General features: G+C 44.6%; 2 protein-coding genes across 2 annotated transcripts in view; both read left to right on the top strand.

Moving 5' to 3' along the window:
- Positions 1-1,445: 1,445 nt before the first annotated feature.
- On the top strand, positions 1,446-6,857 carry LOC105909010 (protein phosphatase 1 regulatory subunit 36). The gene is made up of 11 exons (XM_031586222.2): positions 1,446-2,635; positions 2,922-2,986; positions 3,096-3,173; positions 3,280-3,398; positions 3,553-3,622; positions 3,733-3,831; positions 4,243-4,383; positions 4,504-4,546; positions 4,795-4,997; positions 5,661-5,855; positions 6,508-6,857. Exons 1-11 carry the CDS (start codon positions 2,612-2,614, stop codon positions 6,770-6,772), a joined length of 1,302 nt encoding a protein of 433 aa, XP_031442082.1. The 5' UTR covers positions 1,446-2,611; the 3' UTR covers positions 6,773-6,857.
- A 1,462-nt stretch (positions 6,858-8,319) lies between these two features.
- sdc2 (syndecan 2) overlaps positions 8,320-25,631 on the top strand; it is a 30,010-nt gene continuing 12,698 nt past the window's right edge. The window contains exon 1 of the mRNA XM_012837649.3: positions 8,320-8,772. Coding sequence (XP_012693103.1) covers positions 8,713-8,772 — 60 coding nt within the window. The 5' untranslated portion in view covers positions 8,320-8,712. The remainder of the gene's footprint in view (positions 8,773-25,631) is intronic.

Below are 25,631 nucleotides of genomic sequence, written 5' to 3'. Positions count from 1 at the left end.
AGAAAAAAAAGTCCTTAATCAAGAAATAACTAGTTTGAACAAAATCACACAAGCCACAATTATTGGCACCCCTAGAAATGATTGTAAACACAATATCACTGAAGAGTTTTTTCCCATTGATATTTGACTTTTTTAAGTTGATCAGAGTGTTTAGTTAGTAATTCATGACTTTCTGTTTCTGTTCTTGTGATATAAATATGAGAAAGGTGAGAAAGAGGCCAACATCTCTTATTCGTTTTACAACAATCTAGGCAATCATTAAAAAGTTCAAATCAACTGGAACTGTTACAAACTTGCTTGGAAGAAGACCGAAGTTAATTTTACCCCAACACACACTGGAGGACGGTAAGAGAGGCAGAAAATTCCCCATGACTCACTGTTGACGAGCTTGGGTCACCAAGTCTCCAAAATGACCATTAGATGCCACCTCCATGCCAACAGATTATTTAGAAGGCATGCCAGAACCCACAAATGTAAGTGCCTAGAGTTTGCTAAATGCTACTGGAACTTTGACAGGGGCCGTGTTCTGTGGTCAGATGAAACGAAAAATGTAGCTTTTTGGCAACAAACGGACAAGGCAGGTGTCACATAAAAAGAAGGATGACTATATTGAAAAAAACCTGATCCCCACTGATAAGGTTGGTGGAGGGTCTGTGATGTTGTGGGGCTGTTTATCCTCCAAAGGCCCTGGGAACCTCACTAGCGTACATGGCATCATGGACTCCATGAAATACCAGGACATATTAAATCAAAATCTGTCTGCCTCTGCCAAGAAACTAAAACCGGGTCGTCACTGAGTCTTCCAGTAGGACAATGATCGAAAACATATGTCCAGATCAACACAAAAATGTATTATTGAACAAAAAATCAAGCTTTTGCCATGGCCATCTCAGTCCCCTGACCTAAACCCCATAGAAAACCTGTGGGGTGAGCTAAAGAGGAGACTGGAGAGAGGACTTAGGACCCTGGACGACCTGAAGAGATTTTATAAAGAGGAATGGTCTCAAATTCCCTTCTCTGTATTCTCCAACCTTATAAAATGTTATAGAATATGACCCAGTGCTGTTTTATTGGCAAAGGGAGGTTGTACAAAGTATTAAATGCAGGTGTGGCAATAATTGTGGCACATACGATTTTGTTAAAATTGTTATTTCTTGCTGAGGTATTATTTTTTTCTCAGAATAAATTGCCTTGATTTTAAGGTTGGACTTTTCTCATTATTCCAGTGTGAGACTAAGCTAATTCACCGAAATATATTATAACACTTTTTACTCCACCTGGGAAGCCAAAAATTGCAGAGGAGAATGTATGATGGATTATTCAACAAAGCTACTCATAGGCCTGTAATTTGCTTATGGAGATGGCCAATAACGTAGTGACACCAAGGACTAGTTCTCATCCAAATTACTGCAATGGCACAAGACAGACATGTTTTCCTCCCCTCAAGGTGACGAACGGCACGTACAAGAAACCATGCAGTACAGTCACCTGAAACATGTAGCTACATGGAATATTCAATATGCCTATTTCTTGTTTGTGCTGTGGAAATACCCTTCACAATGAATGTGCCATGATATGGCTTGATTTACTGCATCAGTTTTTACTAGTTTTGATTGTGGGGGTGAACACATTGGCAATACATACAGCAATGCAGCCTGTCATTTTCAACTCAAAGTTGGTTTACTCACCTGCTTTGTATATAATTCATTTCCCAGGAGTTGATTATTCTCAATCATCTCTTCCCCGAAGTTCATGTAGTATTCCCTCTTGGCTAGCGGGCAATGCCATACTTTGAGGAGACTGTGGTTGAAACTGCCCGGTTAAACTCAAATTTGGCACCCTCAAAACATAACTCAGAAACAGATGTGTTACCAGGTTAAATAAAAAATAAAAAAACTGCAATTGAGTAATCAAATAAATCACATTTTACATTACTCTTTCCTTATCTTCCTCTATCATCAACACTTCAATATTGAATTGTTTTACATCATGCATCACACCTGGGTATATTTCTGCTCTGTGAAATTACAACATTGGGCTTCCAGTTCATGTCACCATGCCAATTGTTATGCCTTAATTGTATTTCCATATTAACATTTCAGGATTACATTTTTACTGTCAAAGGAATCAGCCCTTTTTTAAATCAGTTTTTGATCATTTTAAATACTTTTCTTGAAAGAAAAGACTACAATTTAATAGCCTCCAGCCTATCTGACAGGAAAGCATTTTATGATGCAGGTAGGCCTACTTCTTACCCACTGTTTTTCATTTAGAAATATTCAAATTAGTGTGTAGGGTATAATGAGATCACAGACATAGGCCTGCACACCCAACCAACAACACACTTTAGCCTACACCTAAATGCACAGACTAACTTTTCAGTAATTTATTTTAGTGTCATTTAAATTAATCATTTAATTTCTTTCGATAATCGACACAACCTCACAAAATAACAAATTGACAGCCTTACGTGGCTGACTGCGTGCCCCTGTGAAAAGACCATTCTTGTTGCCTAGACACTTGTAAACAAATGTAACTTAATGGCGAGGTTTTCACCAAGGATTCTTCGCGGTGTTCTAGGTGATTTTTCGTTTTCAACTTCAGTTTTGAGATGCCTAAACCAACGACTGAAACGGTAGGCCCACTTGCGTTAACTGTGTCCAAATGTCATCAGACGACGTAGAAACTGTTTGATTTGACTAAATTCCTTGATTCAAAAAGAGAACTCCCGCTAACCACATCGTTGGCCGATTATTTTGTCAACAGTCGGAGTATCGAGTACATCGACTAAGGGTTAGCAGTTCATTTCAGCTTGCTTAACAAAATGCAGTTGAAGAATAATACTAACAGACCATAGGGATGTGTTCATCCGGGTATGGTAGGTAACTAAGTAACGAAGCCAAATTATTTTTCCATGACAGATAAACGTTGCTTCCCCAGGGCGATGGACATGGAACGATGAGATTCAGGGCCTTGAATTCAACTGGTAAACAAGTAACTCCTGTGCAAGCTAGCCAATGTTCATGACAATTATTTGAGCCCTAGTCATGCTATTAATGGGGCACTAATGCTTCATATCACGTTATATCTTATAGCGTCAACTCCACTGATGATGTCAAAGAAAAAAGGAAGAAGAGACCTCAAATAGAACAAGTCACTAAGCACCAGGAGAGGTAGACCTTAAATACCGGTAGATTAATGTTATTTCGAACTGTATTTGCACAACATATTTAGGATAATCCCTACTATGCTGTTAAACACACCCATTGTCTCCCCAAGGTTCGCGGAGTCCAGTAGAGGGCGTCGGAAGACTTTAATGCCAGCTCAGATGGGCTTAATGCTTATTTCGTCTCTCAGACAGGCTGTGAAGGAGCTGGTCACCATAGAGCATGTTAAGCGTACGTCTCATATTTTTCTGCTGATGGAATCACACAAAGCAGCCTTTCTATGTTTACTTGCCCCCCTCCCCCCATATGCAACAGGCACTGTCAGCAGAACTGTTATACATCATTGCCTTTCCCTCAATTAGCAATGGTTATGTCTGCATTGCAGAGGTGGCCCTGAGCTTAGTGCAGGAGAACGAGGCCATTCCCATACCACTTTGCTTTCTTTCTTTGATGAAGTATGTACCCATGCCCCTTTTATCATTCTTTACACATTATGCTGTGTTTGTTGTGAAGAACACAATTTAATTTAGGGACAAAAGATATCGTAGTGTTTATTGTTTGGCAGGTGTAAGGAGCTTGATGAATTTTTGGCTACTTTGCTGCTTTACCTGTCCTGCTACTTTGAGAAGAAGTCTCTGGAGATGAAGCCCAAGCCGTTAATGGCGTAAGTCTGTGCTAAGATTGTTTCACAATATTTTTAGTACAGGTTTTTCAAAATCAAGATCCTCTGATTGTGTGTGAGGGTGGGAGTGGCAGTATATTGCATGGGAATCTTTTTAATGAAGATATTATGAAGATCATATTTCCAAATATACAATGTAGCATATCCAACAGATATCCAAACAGAAATATCCAGGAAATATGAACATCAGCTTATGCTGCGTGTTGCAATAACCAGTACATTATGTAACATAAATATTCAGCATGTAATGCACAATAAGCTTTGTTTCCCTTGTGATCGTAGCCAAAAATGACAAGTGATTAGCTCTTGAAACATGAAATGACATGGCATGAGATAGTTATATGTTGAATACTTGAGCTAATTTTAATTCTTTTAGGCTATCTTGTATTTTAGTGAACCCAGTGTGACAGAGAAACAGGTGATGGCAGAGACTTGTGCGAAGGTTGACTTGGCTCGAAAACAGCTGGCCCTTCGCTACTCCACACTCATCTTAGGACTGGGGCTGTCCCAGCAGCACCATATGGCATGTGGAAAGTCAGTACCCACCCACACCCCCTTGCTAAGGCCGTTGAAAATATTTCAATTAGCGTGTGTTGCGTTTGTCAATATTCAGCTTCCTGCTTGAAAATGACAACAGTGGCTTTGTCTCTCCAGGAGCAAACAGTCGTGGACGCACAGAGACAGGCATCTGTATGAGGTATGTGCAGGGGACAGGATATGTTTGTGTGCAGTATCTCAGTTCATACAATTCCTCTTTCATATACAAAGTGGCACAGTAGTCGGTGGCTTCTGTAAAATATGTTTTTTTTTTCACTCGTTTTTATGTTTATGATCTGACAGTATATTTTTGCTTCTGTTGTTTTACTCTCTGTTGACCACAGCACATGCACTAGTCGACAGTGCTATTAAGCATCACGTTATGTCTGGCCGATGTTTGTCCCTCAGTGTCTATACAGCTTTTTGTGCTACGTGGCATGGGTGACCTTCAACAGGAAGGACCTGAGAGGGATTCAGGAGGAGGTGGGCCGACTCCTGCGCTCCGACACGTTCAACCCCACGCTGAATGCCAGGGAGCCAGAGGGGAGCGAAGGACAGGAGGAGGACAAGGCCGACCCTAAAGAGCCTGGCCTGCTGACGACTGGGAAGAAGTATGACCTGGAGCCAGTGTGGTCACCATATGGTCACGCAGAGAGATAAGCCAGGGAATTGAATTAAGAGTTGCTTTTAATGAAATTTGCATTACCATGTAACCGGGTGGATGTCTTAGTTTGGAAGTTTTAATTCAATTCTATTGAGTCTATTGTTCATTAAAACTCACAATTCACAAACTCCATGTTTTTTCACACAAATAAGTTGTAGAATATCCTAATGTTGTTTAATGTAGTTAATGAGAAAACGGTAAATGTGAATATTTTTAGCACTATTGCAATTGTTTCAAACATCTCGCTTTAGCAGTTGTGTTACCAAATGAACTGTTTCATTTGCCTAGTTTTGTGTCATGCATCATCCATATCTTAAAAAGACAATGCACGTGCTTGTGAAGAGCAAAAAACTAAAACCTTTGTTGATAAAGTTTTGTAATATGCAGATCCATTTAAACAGTTGTTAAAAAAAGGTATGTTTAAATTGGATTAAAGTATTTTATATTTGTAGTTTTCTTTAGTTGAAAACTTCTGGATGTGAGTGTGGAAGATGGTTTTGTAATCCTGCATGCTTGACTGAGCTGTGGCAGTTTTATGAGCAGTTTGATCATCTTCACTCATCTCCTCTTGCGGGTTCCCACCCCGCCTGTCTCCCAACCTTTGACCTAGGAAGTCAGAGCGACGCCCAGCTCTGAGTAAGATCATGACCCAGCGCTCTCCGGTCATGGTGTCCCTGCTGCCCTCTCCTCGGGAGAAGGCCCCTCACCTGTTCCAGAGGGCCCTCCCTCGCAGCAAGCCCGCGACTAAGCACTGCGACACCGAGGAGCTGGTGGAGCAGCTCAAGAGACAGCTGGCCTCTTTCAGGTAACACCCTGGTCTCAGGCCCTGGCTGCTCGAGCACCCCATGTCTGCTTCTGTTTCTATCTTCTTATCATCATTTTCCATCTCTCCCACACTCTCTGTCTCTCTCTTTGTCTTCCTCGCTGTCAAATCCAAAACTTCTATTAGCTGCTGCCGTATGGGGTACAAGAGGTAAAGGTTTTTTTTTCAAAAAGTACTTTAGCTTAACAGTTTCATGACCTGACAGCAAACGTAGATGTTTTGAGAATCAAAAACTTTTTTTTTTACTCTCCTGAGCCTATTAATCTGCCAGTTAGGTTACGTGTGTAGACTCACAGAAGTGCCGTCCTACATTGGCCCAATCTTGTGGAAGTTAACAAGAAATTATTTGTATATTATATATTGTAGAAATGATTTCCTACAATAATGCCTGATTTCATATCCCCGAGAACATAGCTGTGCAGCTGGAGGCTTCCTGTTGTGAAATAAAGTGTAAGCATAGTACCGTATCTACAGTCTCTCTCTAGAGACATGGAAGCCTCTATTCACTGCCAGATTGCAGGAAGCGAGGAAGATCTCTCTCTCTCTCTCTCTCTCTCTCTCTCTCTCTCTCTCTCTCTGTGTCTTTCTGCTCTCTTATTTTTCTTTCTGCCTCTATCTCACTCTTTTCCCCTAGCTTCGGCATTCTGGGAAAGCCCCATAACCAGTACAGCCGCAGCACACTCATGCCCCGGTGGCCAGGGCACGATGATGATGATGATGGTGAGGATGATGACGACGATGATGATGACGACAGCTCAGAGGCCCACATGCGGGCAAAGACCACCTCCTTCGCGGCTCACCGCTTGTCCATAGCCGGGGAGAAGTCTGGGAGCCGGAGCCGAGCCAACACTGTCACCTCACATGCCACCACCGAGGAACCGTCCTCAGACACTGAGTAATATATATCTGTATGTGTGTGTTTGTGGTTATATATTGTTTGTGCTAATCCAGAAATAAAACATATGCAGCTCAGCTGCGACTAAAGCTTTTTTTTCTTTTTTTTTAATGTTTCTATTCATAATGTTTATTCAACACCCAAGGTAATAATATGTTTCAAATACTGCTGTCAATCGATAAAAAAAAGAAGAAAAACATTAATTGCAGAATTTGCTGTGATTAATCGTGATAAATATCCTCTCATATTGTACTTACAAATGGAATGAATGTGGCAATGTCACATGTTCCAAGGCAGATAACTGTTTTCACTTGCTGGTGGCCCAATACTGGAAGAAATACTGTCGCTGGGCCCAGCTCTGTGGGTTAAGACGTGAGAGAAGAAGAGACATTATGCCTCCATAAGAATTTACCCCATATGCTCTGTCAGCCTCTTTATGGGTGGCACTCAAGGTAACAGCCTACTTCACCTGTGCCTAGAAATGGCCCTGGTTAAGGGCCTACAGGCGATCAGGCTGCCTGTTCAGGAGCAGCTGGGCTAGCATAAGGGGCTTTGCCCTCACCCTAATTGGCTGGGTAATCTAGGCTACAGCGGCAGGGTAATCTGGGCCTCTGGATGCAGGGCTAAACTCAGGAGAGACGGAGGAGGGGACAGAAAAGAGAAGCCGGTTAGATGACTGAGGCGGGGCAGTGTGTTGGTTTAAATGGTGCCTCCGGAGCCGTGTAAAACCAAGAGGCAGAATTTAAACCCCGTCTGAGGCTGAACTAGCAGCTGTCAGTCACTCAACAGGGTTTGAAACTGAAAAGGAGAGTTGAATGTGAGGGATCATGGGAAAACATGGTTAGGTGTCTTGCTTGCGGCCAATTTTGGGAGTATTCCTGGGAAATTGAGATGTTATGGTTAATTAAAATGAGCGTTTTATTGTGGACCATGATGACTGCATTTTTAGTGCTCGTTTTAGTGCACTAACATGCCAACTCCACCACAAGGGGGAGACACAACCTGCAGGTAGACCGAAGCGTCAATTGATTTTGCGTCATTAATTTCAAGTGTATGCTTTGGGAGTGATTAATTCAGCCTTTATAGAGGGTTAAAGCAGTAAAACCAATACAGCTTATACTGTAAAATGTATAACGACGAGAGAATAGACCGTTATTAGTGAGCCAACAAAGATCAATTAGCTTTTTCTCAAATGCCTCTTCAAGTGGACCATAAATTGTCAAATTAAGCCTATATCCACCTTTGAGGAAAAACAAAAACTGCACAGAAATTGGAACATAGTCTACCTAAAACATGTGGGTAGGCCTATGTACTAAATTAATACAAAAATAGGCAGATTCAACACACATTGAAGGTCCAGGAATGCACTAGTCTAAACATTGTGATATTAAAATCACAAATAATTTCATTTTAATTAGTGGGCGAACAATGCTACAGCCTATGGCTGTCTCGCGCCTCCCACCTCGTCCCTGCAGGCTTGCATCCATATGGTCAACGTAACTGTCAATCATTTCTCAATCTCTCCCTCGCCTGACCTGCATTTTTCTTGACTACTTTGCGACCCAGCTTTGCAAGCGAGTCCCATGCAACGTGAGTAATGTGCGATATGGCAGAATGTTAGCGGGATAACGGACTTTTGTGGCAACATATTTCAATCTGAACTCAGACGGGGAATTTGCCACAGTTAATCTAGCAATTTAGATGAAAAAAGAACCCGCGTGTGTTTAGGACATTTTCAGAAAGTCACTTTTGCAGAAAAAAGTGCGCGGAGGAATAACAAAAAAGCAACACGTATCCGGTATTCCAAATCCAGAGCAAGGGGATCAAGACAGCGTAGCTGTGAGTGCGAAGGTGTACGAGGAGAGTTACTCACGCAAGTGGACGAGGAGAGACGGTCGAGATTTGTCAATTTCTTCCGACCACGACACAACTATCTAAGGAATAATGAGAAACTTTTGGATGATATTGACCCTCTGCGTAACGGCTTTGCTTTCATCTGAGAGGGTGAGTTATTTAAACGAATAATAATAGCCTACATTTCCCGATCGAAGCCGATGGTGGTAAGCTATAGGCTACTGGGTTAACTTCCACCGAATCAGGCATAGCTTAGTTGTTTTGTAGATTTGTTGGTCGTTGAAAACGTGTGGCTACTGTTAGAGTTTGAAAATGATTTAAGACTTTGTATTACTGTCATGATAACTTCATTACGATTTTCATGACTTCGTGTCGGAACATTTTCTGGAGAAGGGTTGACTTTTTACTCTGCTGTCACAAGAAACCAAATCGTGTGCCATCAGCCACAAGGCAATTCACGGGCTGCTCATCTAGAATGTATCTATGGGAAAAGCACCTATGGTCTTCAGCAAATGGTCACATTTACTATTGTCAGTTTAGCCATAGATTTACAGTAACTTTAAGTAGGGGTATAACCTCAGGGGGTTTCAGATTTGGAATCAAATTAATTGTCTTAATCGTCTTTGTTTAGACTATCCAGAAAAGGGGGTCGATATAAAAGTGAAATGGATTTGCTTAACCGTATTAAATAGGCTATCCAGGACGCTGAACTGCGGGCTTTCCGACTAGTTTGGTAATCTAGTATGAAGCCATAGCCTGATGAAAGACCTCAGTTGTTGACAACTGAAGAGTCTGAAGTTCTGTAGCCTGCCCTCCAGGCAATCACTGAACAGGCAATCACGGGCTAGATAGTCTAACTCCTTTGAGCTTTGTTTAGTCGAAATCCAAGTCACACAAACTCGCTGTGAAAGTGCCCTAGTCTGATAAGGTTTTGGGTAAAGGTTTAAAGATGGTCTCGGACCATCCATTGTTTAATGTGTGCCTAAACACAGCCCCACAAATAGTATGTGTGGGCTATGAAGGCTACCACCGGACTATGGCTCATTCGCAGGGTTCTGTTGAAATGTAGGGCCTGGTGGTCCACTCAGAATTAACTAAGACCAATTAATTAGCCTATCTGCTTGGGGCCAATTAGGGTATTGTGCTGAATGTGTTTGGCATTTCAATAGAGCTTTCTACTGGGTGGATCAATAGTATGTATCTGTTAGGGTGTTAGGTTACAGTAGGCTATTGTGACCTAACAGTTTATCTCTTGCAATCTTGTGGAGTCGCCTCCTCCACCCTTGCTTTCGTTCAGACGGACCTGTGTGTTATAGCCTATCAATGGGGAACGATGACTGTAAGCTATTCTCCTGGCTTTCTTTGTGGTGTTGAACCCATGCTCTGTGATGTCAGTTGGCTGGATCTGTTGCCTGAGGTTCTTGGTTACTGATTCACTCACCATGAGGAATCTTTTGGATATTCATGAGGTACACACCTAGCTCTGTTATGAGTCAAACAACTAGGGCTAATGAGGGGGTTTGTGTAGAGGTTAGGAAGCTCCATATTTCAAGAGCTTAATCTTTTTCGAAACTTAAGGCCCAGGCCTAAATATAGTGTGTTTTTGTAGTTTTTCCAAAGCCAAAAATAGTCTCTCACCCCAAGAATAGTATGCTACCCTCGTCCTTACCTTTGTCGTCGTTTGGTCAGCTGTGGGCACACCAGGTTTGACACTGACAGGAGAGGTAAATTGACTCCTGTGAAGCGTGAGTGTCAAATCGTGTTAACCCCTGCCCACCTACAGCACCCAATATAGTGCCACCAAACGCAGTGGTGGTTGCAGTGATTGAGTGGTGCTTGTGTCTCTGCCACAGCCTGTGCTCCATTGGTTTACCGTAGTGGTTCACTGAGATCTACCGCTTCACATTGATCTCCAATAACGGCACCATGTTGACAGTGCCGATCAAGTGTTTGGCAGGTTGCCTAAGGGAGATGTGTGCACTAGTTCAATATGATGCACAACATGATATGCCAGAGTTAGCTAACTTTGGCCCCCTTCATTTGCCTGTATTGTTGGTGTGTGTGTGCGCGTGTGTGCGCGCGTGTGTGTGTGTGAGTGCGCGTGTGCGCGCGCGCATGTGTGTGTGTGTGTGCGTGTGTGTGATGCACAACAAGCTAGGGGCAGGACGCGCTTGGCCCGTTGTGTTGTCAGTGTGTGTGCGCTCGTTGCCAGATGTGGCCTCTAATTATCGCCGTGTTTGTCCGCTGGGAAGCGTGTGGGTTTGCCTCGCTCCGAGCAGGAGATTTACGTCAGGTCAGTGCCGACTTACTTCCTGACGCCGAGCTCAGAGGAATAACTCAAAAACACAACCTGCAAAGTGCACACTATCAATTTTGAATGATTTCTGCACAGTGAAAGAGGACCATGCTGACATTCCTTTTGATTTTTGAGAAGATGCTACTCCCAGACACTTAATTTCTTATCATGTGACTCTCATAGCTTCTCAAGATATTTGCTTTTGTCCTCGAGATGAATATCCTTTGCCTTGTTAGAGAGGTTGAGTGCAGAACCTTTTCTCACAAGCGGGATAACATTTTAAGTAAGTGTTCTAGTAAAAGAAAATCTGTTATTGAGTTCAATGCCTAGTAAATGTCAGGCGGCCAGCTTATATTCAGAGTGAGCTGATGGGAAATTAACTTGAGCTATCCTTTTCTTTCCTCTCAAATACTGCCTAGCTTTGAAACAGATTTGTCTGGTGTGGATCAGGGCCGCATCTGTTCCCAGATCAGCTGCTGTCCAGACAAGCACCTTAAACGAACATGATCCCAAAATGCAAATATCCTATACCAGCTCATTTACAGTGTAGCTGTGCAGGGATTTGCTCCACTGAAAAGACTGTGTGGTGGTGAGTGTTAGAGGGAGAAAGGGGGAGAGAGAGAAAGGGAGAGAGAGAAAGGGAGAGAGAGAAAGGGAGAGAGAGAGAGAGAGAGAGAGCGAGAGAGACGGGCATACTGTGACCGCTGTCTCACCCCTTCTGCCTGTCTTCCTCTCTCACCCCAGGCTCTGTTTTTCTCCAGAGCTTTATTAAGAGATACAGAGGATGTTAACGTTTACTTCACCCTCACACACGTAGCCTATGCACGCACGCACACACGCTAAAACTAACACTCTCTCTCACACACACACACAAAGTCCCAGACCTACAAATGACCTGCATATTTTCCGTCATTAATTATGCTCCAAACTGCATTAAGAGCTAAGAACCTGGACAGGGTCCACGTGCGCTCTGCCTGAGGTGGCTGTATGACCGGGGACATCCACAAAGCCTGTCCTAGAACTTAAACACCCTTCCACCTGTTCCTGTTTGTGTCTTTTGGTCACATTTATTATTATGGTGGGTCACTTGCAGCATCCACCTAAGCCGTGGCAGCAGAATGAAAGAGAGGGGAGGCAAAAGGCAGGGAGAATTGCAGCACAGATGATGGCCAGACTCCTCTGTGAAGTATTTGTCCTCCATTTTAACTCGCCTCTGAGCAAACAAAAAACGTATGCTCACCCACACTTGAAAATATTTACTTACAGTGGTCTTACACAAGTGAATGGAACTTGTTAGTTCCCCTTGAGTGTTGAGTGTGGTCATGCATAAAGACAGATGTGTAAATATACGTACACATACAGGCATACATACACACATAGTTCCTGAAGGCCATTATATAAATAGATTGTGTTATGATGATGGTGATAATAATGACCACAAAAATAATACCAAGACCAACTTGTGTGTGTGAAAAAGAGTGAGACAGTGTGTGTTTGTTAAAGCCCAGAAGCATGCCATCCCAGCATATCAGTCCCCTGTGTTTGTGTGTGTGTGTGTGTGTGTGTGTGTGTGTTTTGGGGGGGTAAGTCTGGTTATCAGCTCAATCTGCCAAGCAGTTATGTAACCTCTAATGGAATCTGCAGGTCCGCTGATGGAAACCCAGCATGCTCTTGTGTGTGTGGCCATCATCAGCCACCAGGCCTGCCCTCCCTCTCTTGCTTCCCTTTACTTTCTCTCTCTTGTCTTTCTTTCTTTTCTTTCTCGTTTTCGTTTTTCTCATTTTCTTTCTTCTCCCCACCACAACGGGCTGACATTCTTCAGTGGTGTTGCTGTGTCTTCGGTTACTGTAAGAACAGTAGAATCATTATCCCATCATCCCACAGATGGGAAAATGGAAAAACAGAGGTTAAAAGCAAAGATGGGTCTTGTTCCGCGTGGCTGACGGAGCTCGTTTGCACTTAATGCAGGACATGTGTTTTTGTGTTTGTGTGTGAGTCTGTTTGTGTGTGTGTCTGTTTGTTTTTGTGTGTCTCTGTGTTTGTTTGTTTGAAAGTGGTGGGGTTTGGCTGGCTTCTCTTTTGTAGGTTGTGTTTTTCTTTCCATCACTGTGGCAGACTCCTGTGGCAGATAGCCTAATCTACAATTCTCACCCTGCCCCCCACCCCCCTCGCCCACTTGGAAGTGTTGTCCTTCACAGGGATAAAGTTTTGCATTCCACAGGGACTTTGCCTGCAGTGCCCAACCGTCTGTGTGAAGTGAAGTGTGACCCGCTAACCAGCTGAGCGCACCCCTGCCTGACTACACCTCGGCCCAGCCAGCCAGGCAACGCACCAAAGGCCATTGTCACCAAAACAACAGTTAGCACAGCACATCTCAGTATAGCTAACATTGTGCAACGTATAGGAGCTGGGAAAGTAGCACAGACTCTATTCTAAGTCCCCTTTCTATATATTTGTATTCTCTGTAAAACTCCTCTACTCATTGTCAGCGGAGCTAAATCAAAAGTGAAGCGCAGACAAATCAAGACGAACGCTCGACAAAGAGGAAGGATCCCTAACAGGATGTTCCACATCTGCTCTCGAGTCCCAGCGTCCTTGAGAGGTTGCTCATAACACCGAGATGATGAAGATGATGATGATGATGTGTACACTGTTGTATCAGCACCATAATAACATGTTGCTTCTTTTAAAACGACATCTTGCCCTCAGTGTGAAAGCCATTTCTGCCCTTCAACAGTGGCCACACATAGGTTCATTTAGCTCTCTTAAATCCCCTTTCTTTCTTTCTTTCTTTCTTTTTCTCTCATGCTCGCTCGCTCCCTCCCTCCCTCCCTCGGTTTCATGCTCTTGAAGTAGCTTCATGTGGAAATATCCTTTGGAGGCCTGCGGTCGAGGCCCAGTGATTAGGCTATAGGGGAGCTCAGGGGGGATAGAACTGATTTAGCACCCTGCTGTACTTATATATATGTGGCCCTGTGAACAGACCAGTGATGGTATTGTATTGTACGGAGTTTGTCGATGTCTGTTTATTGTGTAGTAGTCTACATATCTGGACACTGCACAGATGTTACGCAGTGTTGTCACATTCAGTCATACCCTCAAATTTACGATCATGTGATTGGCTGAAAGCGTAAGAGACGTCTGATAGGCTTCAGAGAATGTACTTTTCATTCACATTTACTTGTGAATTTTGAAACTATTCTAACTCCATAGTAGTGTGTGTGTGTGTGTGTGTGTGTGTGTGTGTGTGTGTGTGTGTGCGCGTGCGTGCGTGTGCAAATGCGCGTGCAAGAGAGACGGATAAAGAAAGAAAGTTTGAGACAAGGATCTGTCTCCTTCTCCTTTTCTTTTGTCATGGGAGAGTGAGCAAGGCAGGAAAGAAGGGAGATGGAGCAAAAGAAAGAAAGAAGAAAGAAAGAAAGTAGATAGTGGATGAGAGCGTTGGACACACATGACGTGCAATCTGGGAGTCTTGCCTGGCTGTGGCAAGGGGTGCAACAACATGGCTTGTGCACCGCAAAGTTATCGAAACACACGAGTGAGCAAGGCAGCAAGGCAGCTGCCGGCTGGCCAAGCGCAGATTTCCCACCAGATCCACACAGCCAAGTCCCCAGCATGTCATTAGGAGCTCTCCTTTTCCCTGTTTTCCATTCTTCGCTGTGTGTTTGCAATAACTGCCCCGTAACATTTTGCATGTTTTGATGTATCTGGGTTTTTTTTTTTTTTTCGTTTCTTTTTTTCTTCAATCAGAGGATGCCACCAGAATTTTCCGCAGCAGTCATAATTAAGTTCAGGTTTATGGAATGCATCAAAACGCACAATTATAAGTGCTGGTGGTTTGGGACGGAACACATTATGTTGTCTGGGGGCTGGTGAGTGAAAGCATGACGTCAGCAACTTTGTTCCGCCTGCGCTGGAGATTGTTCTGGAAAGGGTCACGCTGCATTTAACACATCTGTGCTCCCTTGTATTTATGAGCGTCCCTTGATCGCTTCTAAAAGGCGCCCTAATTGAAATCTGCACTATGTCTGGCGAAGCGGGGGAAAACCCAACTCTAATGTCTGGTGTCGCCATTAATCTCCCTCTTACTCTGTTTGGGCAGCTTCAACGATCACACTGGTCGATATACTGTATTGTGTGTCATACATGTCAACTCTTATGGATTTTCCATAAATTATATAGATTTCCTCCCATTTAAATTGCTTACAGGCGTACATAAAACCTTACAGACAACAACACTGTCAGCACCCCCTCCCATAAAATCTGGATTATAAGGATTTTTCCAGAGAGTTATACAGGTAGGCATTCGAAGGGGTTGACGTGTTTGTGTGTGTGTGTGTGTAGGCACACAAAGAAACACAATGCTTTACTGTAGGTTCAAACCTAGTGAACACTGTTGCACCAGTCACAACCATTTTCCAGTGCAATAAGACGCCATTTTTTTCCCCCCTTCAAACAACCCTCTTCCTGTCTCTACCAGATTTAAACACTAACCACTTCCTCGTGACAGTGTGTCTGATTTTAAGATGGATAGGCGTTGTCATGGGAACTGAACTGACAAAAAAACAACAAGCTGCCACAGCTGCAGGTACGCCGCTAAGCGGTGCAGCTCATTTTGTGGTGACACTAAAAAAGGAGGGGTGGGAAAACTCTGAACGATCACCAGATCTCCTTGCGCCAGACACGTGACTACCAATGCCCACACAGTGCCAGGATGTGATTGGTGACTGTGAGTGTACAGAATGACTTGGCTTCTGTGGTATTTGGTCTGAGACGTGACCATGCTGTTGTCGTTTGTCAATCACAACAGTGCTCTCACTAGCCTTCAGATTAGGGGTGGGCGTTATTTTCAACTGTGTGGAGGTTATCGGTATTAGATCACAGTATTTATTATCGAAAGTTCATACACTATTTTACCCCTAAAAATGTTATCCCACATCCTCTAATATGGGACAGGTTTTTCTTTTTTGTGTCCCGGAAAGAGATGCTGAGAAGAAGAGATGGATGATCCAATGAATGATTCAGAGAGACACACACTACGCACAAGCTCAAAGACACCAGTACAAGAGACTGTATGTTTGAGTCCACTAGCCACTGAGAGATGGAAAGAGAGACAGTATGGGGAGCAGAAGACAGAGAGACACAGGTGGAATAGAGAGATAACCATCAGAAAAAAAAGTTGAAAGAGAGAAATGGAAAGAGAAAGAAAAATAAACCGTTCAAAGTGACACAAATGGAGAGAGAGAGACTTTGATATAGAGCAGTGGTTCCCAAACTTTTTACAGTCCCGTACCCCTTCAGACATTTAATCTCCAGCTGCGTTAAAATGAGTGAATAATATGTGCCACAAGTGATCCGAACCTTCTAAGGTTGTTGTTTGCCAGCCATCAACAGAACAGAAGACTAAAAAAACATTATTTGCAGGCGATTGGGAAGATGAGCGAATTCATTTGACAGGCTACGGAGGTCTGTGTTGAATAGGGGGGCGTGGCCGGAGCGGAGTTCAGCACAGACATGACATTTTCTCAGTGGTTTTGTTTTCTAATTAATGCTTGTTCATCGTTGCGATCGTTGTTGTGTTTATAAGAAAGAAATACAGCCTTGCAGGACAAAATACAGGGGAATTTGGGCGATTCTGAAAGTTTCAAACGGTACATTCTGCGAATTCCGTCCGTTTTCTGTTATCGCGGAAATTTTCTCCCCGCGTACCCCCTGAACCACTTTGCGTACCCCTGGGGGTACGCGTACCCCAGTTTGGGAACCAATGATATAAAGTGTCTGAAAGAGAAAGGCCACGGAAAGAACGAGGAAAGAGGAACACCGCGACAGAGGGCCGAGAGAGAGAGAGAGAGAGAGAGAGACGCAATGAGATGGTCCGAGAGATTTGAGTTGATTTTTAATCACCGTGGGGCAGAAAGCATCAGGACCTCTCGCTGCTTTTGACGTGCTCAGACACTTTAATGCCCTGGCCTCATGAGCACAAGATAATCTGGACTAATGCACAGCACACACACACACACATACACACACACACATATATATATATACACACACACACACACACACACACAAACATACACACACACATACAAAACACACACATACAAAACACACATTCATCATACTCCATAAAGCCCCATTATAGAAGCGCACACTTCTAGTGCAGCATGTTTAAGTCCCTGAATTTTCATTGTGAATGCAAACACATCTGACATGGTCATTTACACTCTGTCCCCTTTCCAGCAAAGGCCACCAGGGCCTGATTGTGTTTGTGTGTGTTCATGTACATGAAGGGTAATGGACAATTCATGCCCAAAGGACAAACACAAACCAAAAGGACACGTGTCTTCCACAGATGGTTGAACACCCTCTGTAACTGTATTGTTGTTTTTGGGTTGGCCATGGTCATGCTTTCTACACAAACAAATGTCCTGAATGATGTTAACAAGGAAATGTTACGCTTTCTTTTCAAATTCCGCCATGTCGGCAGGCCTAAATTATTTTTGATAACTAAACCCACCGACTGAACCTCTTTAAAGGCATGCGGTGAAGATGATTTATTCAATCAAAAGAACCACAGACAGACAGACAGCCAGAGAGACAGACAGGCAGGCTGTCCTTCTCTCACCTGTCTGGTCAGTGCGTGCTGAGACCACATACTGTCTGTCTGAGCTGTCTCTTGCTCTTCTGAAGTCACACAGCACACAACTTCCTCCTAAGCTCACATTGCTGCCTTTAACCGATAACGGTTTCCGTCTGAACGCTCCTGTGCTTTTGCTATGCATCTGCCAACCAGTCTTTATCACTGCATGCAGTTGATTTTGTTTTATATTCCCTACAAATGATGCGCTTGAGTTGTATTCACTTTAAGTGGTATGGATTTATTTGGAAATATCTTTGCCGGTGCTTACAGCTGAAATAAAAGTTTCGTTTTGGATTTGTATATTTTATATTTTGTTTTACATCTATATTGTATGAAGCAATATTAATCTTTTACACCACTACATTCATCTTAACTCACACATGCTTCAAATTCACTGGTGGGGGCTGTGTGAAAGGATGTGCATTGCTCAGACAGATTGATGTTTTATGACCCTCATAAAGGGAGTTTTCTTAAGTAAGTAGGGCTAATGTATGGTGGGGGGTTGCTTTGGTGTGGCATATGACTCCGCAAGCCTCACGTTCCTAATGTTCTAGACATTCCCACACTGTTCCAATTCCGAACAGATTCCCCTTATCAAGTGCTATGTGTGCAGACCTATAAAGGATAGCCGTAATGCACTGCCACTGCATTCAGTGTGCCCCAGGACCAATCAAAAGGCGCTAAATGAGTTGTGCGCTGTGCCCATTTGACCAATGAGCCTTGGCCTCCTGGGTCTTTAATGAGGTCCAAACGACCTGAAGGAATGAGTGAAAGATTATGGTGCTGCGAGGTGTGTGTGTGTGTGTCTATATATATATATGTGTGTGTGTGTGTCTGTGCGGATAAGTGTAGATGTACCAGGGCTGCACCAGGGTGTCTGTTTGTGTGTGCTCTTGTGAAGGTCTACGCATATGCCCATGTGTGTGTTTATGTGTTGTGTCTGAGACTACGGAACTACTGCAGATCTAACCACACATTCTTGGAGGATTACGGCAGAGGGGGAACGACTTTGGGAGCCGAGCGTTTTGCAGGAGGTTTGGCAGTGATATGAAAGCTGTTTTTAGTTTGCTCAGTCAGTGATCTCTATCTGATGTTTTCTCACTCTCTCTCTGTGTGTGTGTGTGTGTGTGTGTGTGTGTGTGTGTGTGTGTGTGTGTGTGTGTGTGTGTGTGTGTGTGTGTGTGTGTGTGTATGCCCATGCTGGTATGTATGTGTGGTTGAATTGGGATGCGAGTGTGTGCACAACCGAATGCATTTGTGTGTTTGCATATGGGTGGGTTGGTGTGTGTGTGTGTGTGTGTGTGTGATTAAAGACAAGGTGGTGTCGGCTCTGAGTGTTGGCTACGGGCCGGTCTCAGCGGGGAGAACGGGCTTTCTGTCCTGATAAACTGCTCAGCTGCTCACGTCCGCCGGGAGGACGCTCCTCGCTCCCCCCACCAGCATTAAACATTTACAGCACAGACAAGCTGTGCTACAGGACCTATTTCTGTTGCCAGCGCTGAATTATTCACAGAAAATGAAATATGAATTTAGGGGGCGAGCAACAAAAAGAAGATAAAGAACAGACGCATCCCAATAAGTTTTGAAATTGTGCCAGAGGTCCATAAAGCGTCCAGCTTGACGGGTCACGCTGTCCAAAATAAAAAACCCATAAGGTCTCATATTAATGCTAGCCAGAGGGTCTCTCGTTTTCATTCCATGAGGATATGCTGAGCTTTCACAGAATAGAAACAAGGGAGAGAGGGAAACATCTGCAGAGCCGACCCAGTCAGCCTCAGACCTTGGCACGGAGACCCGAGAGTCTCGCCGGGTCACGCAGGCGGAGGGCTGTGCTGTGCTGTGCTGTGCTGTACACCAGGGTGTCCCACATCTTGCTCAAAGGAGAGTCCATGCGGGAGGCGGGGGGGGGTCTAGAAATATTTTCTCCACCGTTGTTGGGCAGAGGGTGGTGTAAACACCGACCAGACCCCGCTGCATGGTGCAGTGATGTTCAGCCTCTAACTGAACACCCAGCATGATTAGGCTTTGCAGGGGCACGACACATGCTGCATGGGGTATGTTAACACTGTCTGGCAAAAGGTTTATGCATACAAATTGTTTTGAAAGTATTTCTAGGTTTCACCTGTCCCGGTTCACTATATGACTGCAGTCATAGAGGGAAAACCACCCTTTAAAAGCCCCAGGTAATGAGTGTAGTGATTCTATGTAACACATTTTAAATGTTGTGTGAAGACAGCTGAAGCAAGCCGAAGTTAAGTGGTTTTCAGCATTTTGGTATCATTAGAGTATAGTAATGACGGATGGGGTGCTGCTTGTGGTGGCTTTGCTGTGGATGTGGTGGCCTGCGTTGCTCCCTAGAATCCAGCTAATCTCCTGCATGTGCCACCATCCCTCCTGTGACCTCATAAACAACTAATCTCCAAACCCATCCCCCAACAACCAATCATGTTTCTGCATAAAACTAGGGTAGCATACTGATCCCCCCCTCCCCTCCCCAAAAAATACAATATTTTATAACCTCCCAAGAAACGTTCTAAGATGCCTATTAGGCTTCTTTAAATTTTAATGTGTTATCAGCATGCCGGCACAGCCCTAGAGGAATTTGTTCCAGTGTGGCACAAGCAGGACAAGACAGTGTAACCAGTCAGAGCAGTCGCAGAGCAGGGACATAAGCTGCATAGTCTGTGATGTATTATCACACCACAGGCGGCACATTGTATATCAGAAATCAATGATATCGATGTAGCACAGACACGCTGACCCTGAAGAGCAGCTTGTTTATTCTCAGCATTTATTCTCAAATGTCGTCTGTGCCAAGGTTCACACATCCCTGTGGCACCTTGCGGCTTCGCTCCCAATACTGGATCGAGGCTTGTGGGTTAAGACAAGACTGAGTCTATTGACAACTTTCCCCCCTTCAGAAATGATACAGCTGAGGTGGAGTGGACAGACAGGCTTATACTTCTGTCGGACTGATTAGAGGCCTGACCTATGTATCGAGAGAGAAAAACTGTGCTTTCTGTATTGACCTGCATTTCAAAACACGATTACACTATTTGAGTTTTTTTCATTTTGTACGTCTGCCACCTGCGTGGTAGTGCAGAGAGCCCCCCCTTGTTGTTCACAGGTCAGCCCTTAACACGGCGGTTCGATGGGACAGGGTGCTCCAGTTTGTCGGTGTTCTTCGTGTCGTGCTGCATGCACAGGATTAGCCCAGCGTAATGGGATCAGAAATCACTGCCTGCTGTTCGCTCCTGCCCGCAACCATCCGCCCCGCAGTAATAACCCCCCCCACACTCGCAGTGAGCCCTTATGGCTCTGCTTCACATACGTCTTAATTTTCGCATTGTTCGGGGGAAAAAAGCCATAACAGCCCTTCAGCTCTTTAATGGCCATAAAACCTGTAAAAAACATTAAGCTGAAAGTAAATGCTCCAATGTTAGCCAGTGGCTAATTTTCAGCAGGTAGACCTTGTGATTAGATGTGGCGAGCGAGAGACATGCACACTTCCACGCCTCTGCTCACACCTCCCTTCATCACCCACCAGCTAGCCAGCTGCTGAAGGCCAGGCTGAAGACGTTATCTCTGGCTGCTCCACCGCTCTGGTTGAAAGCGCAAGCTTTTGCGATGATGCCATGCCTCACGGATATTATGATACCCCTTTCTCAAAGAGATCCTCCTCTTCTCCTTAGATAGAACCGCACGTTGGGCTTTATTTGTACCCTCTCCCTTTCACTTTCTCCTCTTCCTATGTGAGTAGCAGCCCCCCCCCCCCCCCCACCCCCCAGCACTTACCCCCCCCCCCCCCACCCCCAACCCTTCTACCACAGCTTCCACAAAAAATGCCTCGACCTTCTGACTCCCTAAGGGCCAAATCCTCTTATGGGAAGGAAGGGCTGGATGGCAATGCAGTCGCTGTAGCTGTGAGGATTGGAGCAGATGAGCCGGTAAAGCGGTGAAATCACATGCCCCCCCCCCCATTCCCTCCTCTCCCCTCCCACCCACCCGTGGCATTTCCACTCGGCTCCACCAAAGCTTTTATCTGTGCGGATAAGGGCCCATTTGCAGGACAGAGTGATGATGGAGCACTGGCAGAATGCTGGTTCACGTCATTCTTTCTTGTCTCCCCCCCAACAAACATGTTCACTAGGGTCAGTGATGCCAGCAGTACAGAGAATAAATGCTGACATACACTCCCATACCTCACTTCCTCACGCTCACGTACTGCTGCCAAATCAACACAGGACTGAAGTCAAATAAAGTGATTTTTTTTTAAAATTTTTTTTACATTTATTACCCCCTACTGATTCTCTATTATTATCCATGCATGGTGAATTTAAGGGCCCTGTGGAAATATGCCTCTCCATTAACAAATGCTTGTAGGTCACTCCACATTCAGTTTGATCTAAGCAAGGTATAATTTCGTTTGGAAATGGTGAAGCACCTTTTTCTAAAGGCTTAGTTGTCGTAGCCCTGAGGAGCAAAGTTGGACAGCGACAGCTGCTCATCTCCCCGTCCCTCTGCGGGCGTTTGGGCACTAAGGGGCTTTATTGTCCGTTGGCCTTTGCTCCCACGTCTCCACCACATTCTTTGATGTCCTTTGGACCCTGTGGGCCGCCGGGGGTTAATGAGCCGACACCAGACGAGTCACGAGCTTCCTGTCGGGGTGGAGAAAAGTTCTGCTATTGGAGGTAGGACAAAAGCTGCACAAAGCCGCCGCTCTCTTGTCTTCTCCCACCCTCGGGTTTTTGGGGCACCATTTGGCTGTCATGGAGGGGAAAAAAAGAGTGAGAAAGAAAGAAGTCTGGATCAAATTAAAGTTTGAACTGGCAGCTAATTTATACGTCAGAATCCTTTTTGGCCACAGGAGGTGTTTTTTCCTTCTTTTTAAGGGCTGGCTAGACAAAGCACCCTGACTTGGGCTAATGCTGATTGAGGCCTGGTCTTTATCAAGACAGGCTGAAAGAAACAGTCAAACAGGGTGAATGGTGTGACAGAATGAAGGGGAATATATGTGTGTGTGTGTGAGATGCTGATCACATAATTGCAAGATGGCAGACTTCACCTTGAAGAGACCGTTATTCAGTCTCAACATTATATCAAGAATGTGACACCTTCCATTGAATTTGCGCCATTGAGTTCACACTGCAACAGGCCTAAAGCTCTCCCGTGTGCACACCACTCTCAGAAGGTTTCCAGAGAGAGATGTTTTTGTTCTGATGAGAAACCTTCATTTGAATAGAGCTGTAGCTCTGCTGACAGGGATCTGGCAAAAGTTCCCCTCCATGCACTGACGAACAGCACCTGGCTTTGTCACACTTGCGTTTTAGTTTCCTATGCTTTGTGCTTTTTGGAGAGGGGTGTGGAAGTAGGTCATCACATAGAACAAAGTGATTTCTATGTAGTCCTAGTTTCATTGTGAATTTATGTCCGCGCGAAAAGAAGTCCGCCAACCGTGTCCCCTGATGGATCGCTGCTGGCTAGTCCGCTCTGCTGGCTCCGAGAGACACAGAGCAAAATGTCGTTTTTCAGGTGTCGTTTCAAAAGGTGATTTCAGCTGTACTGTGAGAACTTCAGGGCTCTTAATGATCACGACTGTAATTGGCCCTCAATCAGAATCGGGGGTCATTGTATTTGATTTACCTGGCCTTTGTGCTGTATATCTTTACAGACTACCATTTCATTTGCAATATCCATTTACTTCATATTCATATTTTACATTTGAAACTGCTTTCTAGAAATTAATATGCTATGAAATAATATGTCTTGCTTTAGTAACCTACGGAGATCTCTGGGGTGTGTTTATGTGCGTGTACGTGTGTGTGTGTGTGTGTGTGTGTGGCGTGGTGTTGTTGGTTATGTGTACTGTGAAGATGATACTCAGTCTTCTATCCCCTTCACCCCCCCCCCCCACCATCACACACACACACCACCACCACCACCACTGGCCCCTCATGAGGCACCACCTGTGTTTGTGGAGGAATGAAGGAAATGCCAGACACGCAGCAGCCTGAAAGGGAGCATTCATCCCCCGCGCCCCGGTCTGCCAGCACAGGAGGGCCTTGGGCAGGCACGGGACGGCCGAGGGGGGCAGGTGTGAGGGAGAGAGGGACCCGCTGCTTGTGTGGCTGTTCAGTCCATGGGCTGCTTGTGTGGCTGTTCACAGTCCCACATGTGCTCCACCTGTCTTGCACAAGCCATTTCGTTTGTGTGTCCAGTATCTTCTCGTTTATAATATTCGGAAAATATGATTTATGTTTGATGTTTTTCACACTCCATAGAGTAGTGTCAGTAGTCTCAGCTGGCAGTCATCTAACAGTCAGTGTGCCAAAATTGTGTTAAGCTATTGGTGATTGACCCAGGCTCATGTCCTCTGATTAAAGTTGTTAATAATCCCTTTTCCCTTCATATGGAAATGCTTCAGAGCGAGGCCCTTGTTTTCGTCTCCAAGCCTAGACCTGGCAGTTTATCCTAAAGTCTCTGTGGAATGTTGAAGTAGAAAATGTGCTGACACCATATAGTCAAGACCAAGGCTTTTGTCCCCCCAGTACTGAGCTGAACAGAGCCATATTCAATCCTACTGTGCAGTAGGGTACCAAGTTGTTGCACCATAGACCGCTCCTGATTGAGGCTGTTTTGCTTAACATTCAGATACCCCCCTCCACCTGTGACATCTACCCAAGGTCCCCACACACATACACCCATCGTTAGAAGCCTCCTGCCAGAATTTCAGCCCCAAGTTTTTCATTTCCTCTCTGTATTGGATGCCTTCTCCTTCAGCACGTCTGTAACCTCTAGTTGACCAAAGGACATTTCCCTTTCTGAGGCAGCCAGCAAGGCTACAATCTGCCGCAGGGACCCCCCATACCTGCCCCCCACCCCACCCCCCATACTTTGCCTGCTTGCACCTCCACCACACACACACACACACACACACACACACACACACACACACACACAGCGCCAACTCTAGAGAGGCTGGCAAGGGAACGGAAATCTGATTCGCCTCACGCAGAAATGGCTGGGGCATTGGAGAGGTCGCCCCAGCTCCAGAAAATGAGCTGCTAACTGTGCTTATTTCTAACAGGATAGTCATGCTAATCGCACAAGGGACCAGTTCCGATTCCCCCGAGTCCAGCGCTACGCCTAAAAATCTATTAAGTCCAAAAGTGCCTCTGTAGAGGTTACTGTGACCACATGGTTATTAATTTCATTGAGAGGGGAAAAGATGATGACTGTGTAGAGCTGGGTGCTGTGTGGCATGTTATTGCCCGTACTTTAACCCGGGTCGTTGAAAGAAAGACTTTTGCCTGACTCATTCCTTCATTGACTTATTTGCCTGGCAGCAGGTCAGGAGTGTGAAAGTTATGACCTATGTCTATGCCCTAGAATGAGGTCCTATGTTGTTTCTCTGTAGTGATGTCCTATATAGAGAACACAATCCATTACCCCTTAGGCACAATGAAACATCTCAGGAAGGCTATTGAACAGTCTCACACTATTGTTCAAGAATGCTGACACTTGTAAAGAATATTTTAATAAAAATATGTTCATATAGAATATACCATAGACTTTGAATTTGACTGTGTAATGATTTATATAATGTCATTCAGTCAGTACATACTAGTCTTAAAATGCAAAGTGTTTCAACATTTCATTCGCTTTTCATGGTATGACAATGTGGTGCGGTTACCTTGAAGGTGGATGAACAGTTTAGTTCGGGAATGTGTTAGTCAAGCCAAGGTTACGGACCAAAGGGATTGTGGATGCTTGTCATGCAGGGGGGGGGAGTCATTGGAATGTAAGTGGATCATTGTGTTTATCATGCCAGTCCTTAATTTAGTTATGTCGTGCCCCTTAGGTCTGCAGATCGCTGGAGCCAGAGTTGTGTTTTATGAAATTGTATATGTGTTATTGCCAGCTCCCAGAGATCTGCTCCTTCTGTTTCGACTTTGACTGCGGGGGTATGGACCTGCTGAGCTGGAGCGAATCTTAAAGTTTCGTTCCCCAGAACGGACTGGTAGATGAGGGCCATTTTCTCAGCGTATAGGGTTTCAGCGCGCACAAAGA

This window comes from Clupea harengus, chromosome 19, assembly GCF_900700415.2.
Source record: "Clupea harengus chromosome 19, Ch_v2.0.2, whole genome shotgun sequence".
Lineage (NCBI taxonomy): Eukaryota > Metazoa > Chordata > Actinopteri > Clupeiformes > Clupeidae > Clupea > Clupea harengus.
Note: the sequence above shows the minus strand (reverse complement) of the source record. Positions and strands in the feature narration are given on the sequence as shown.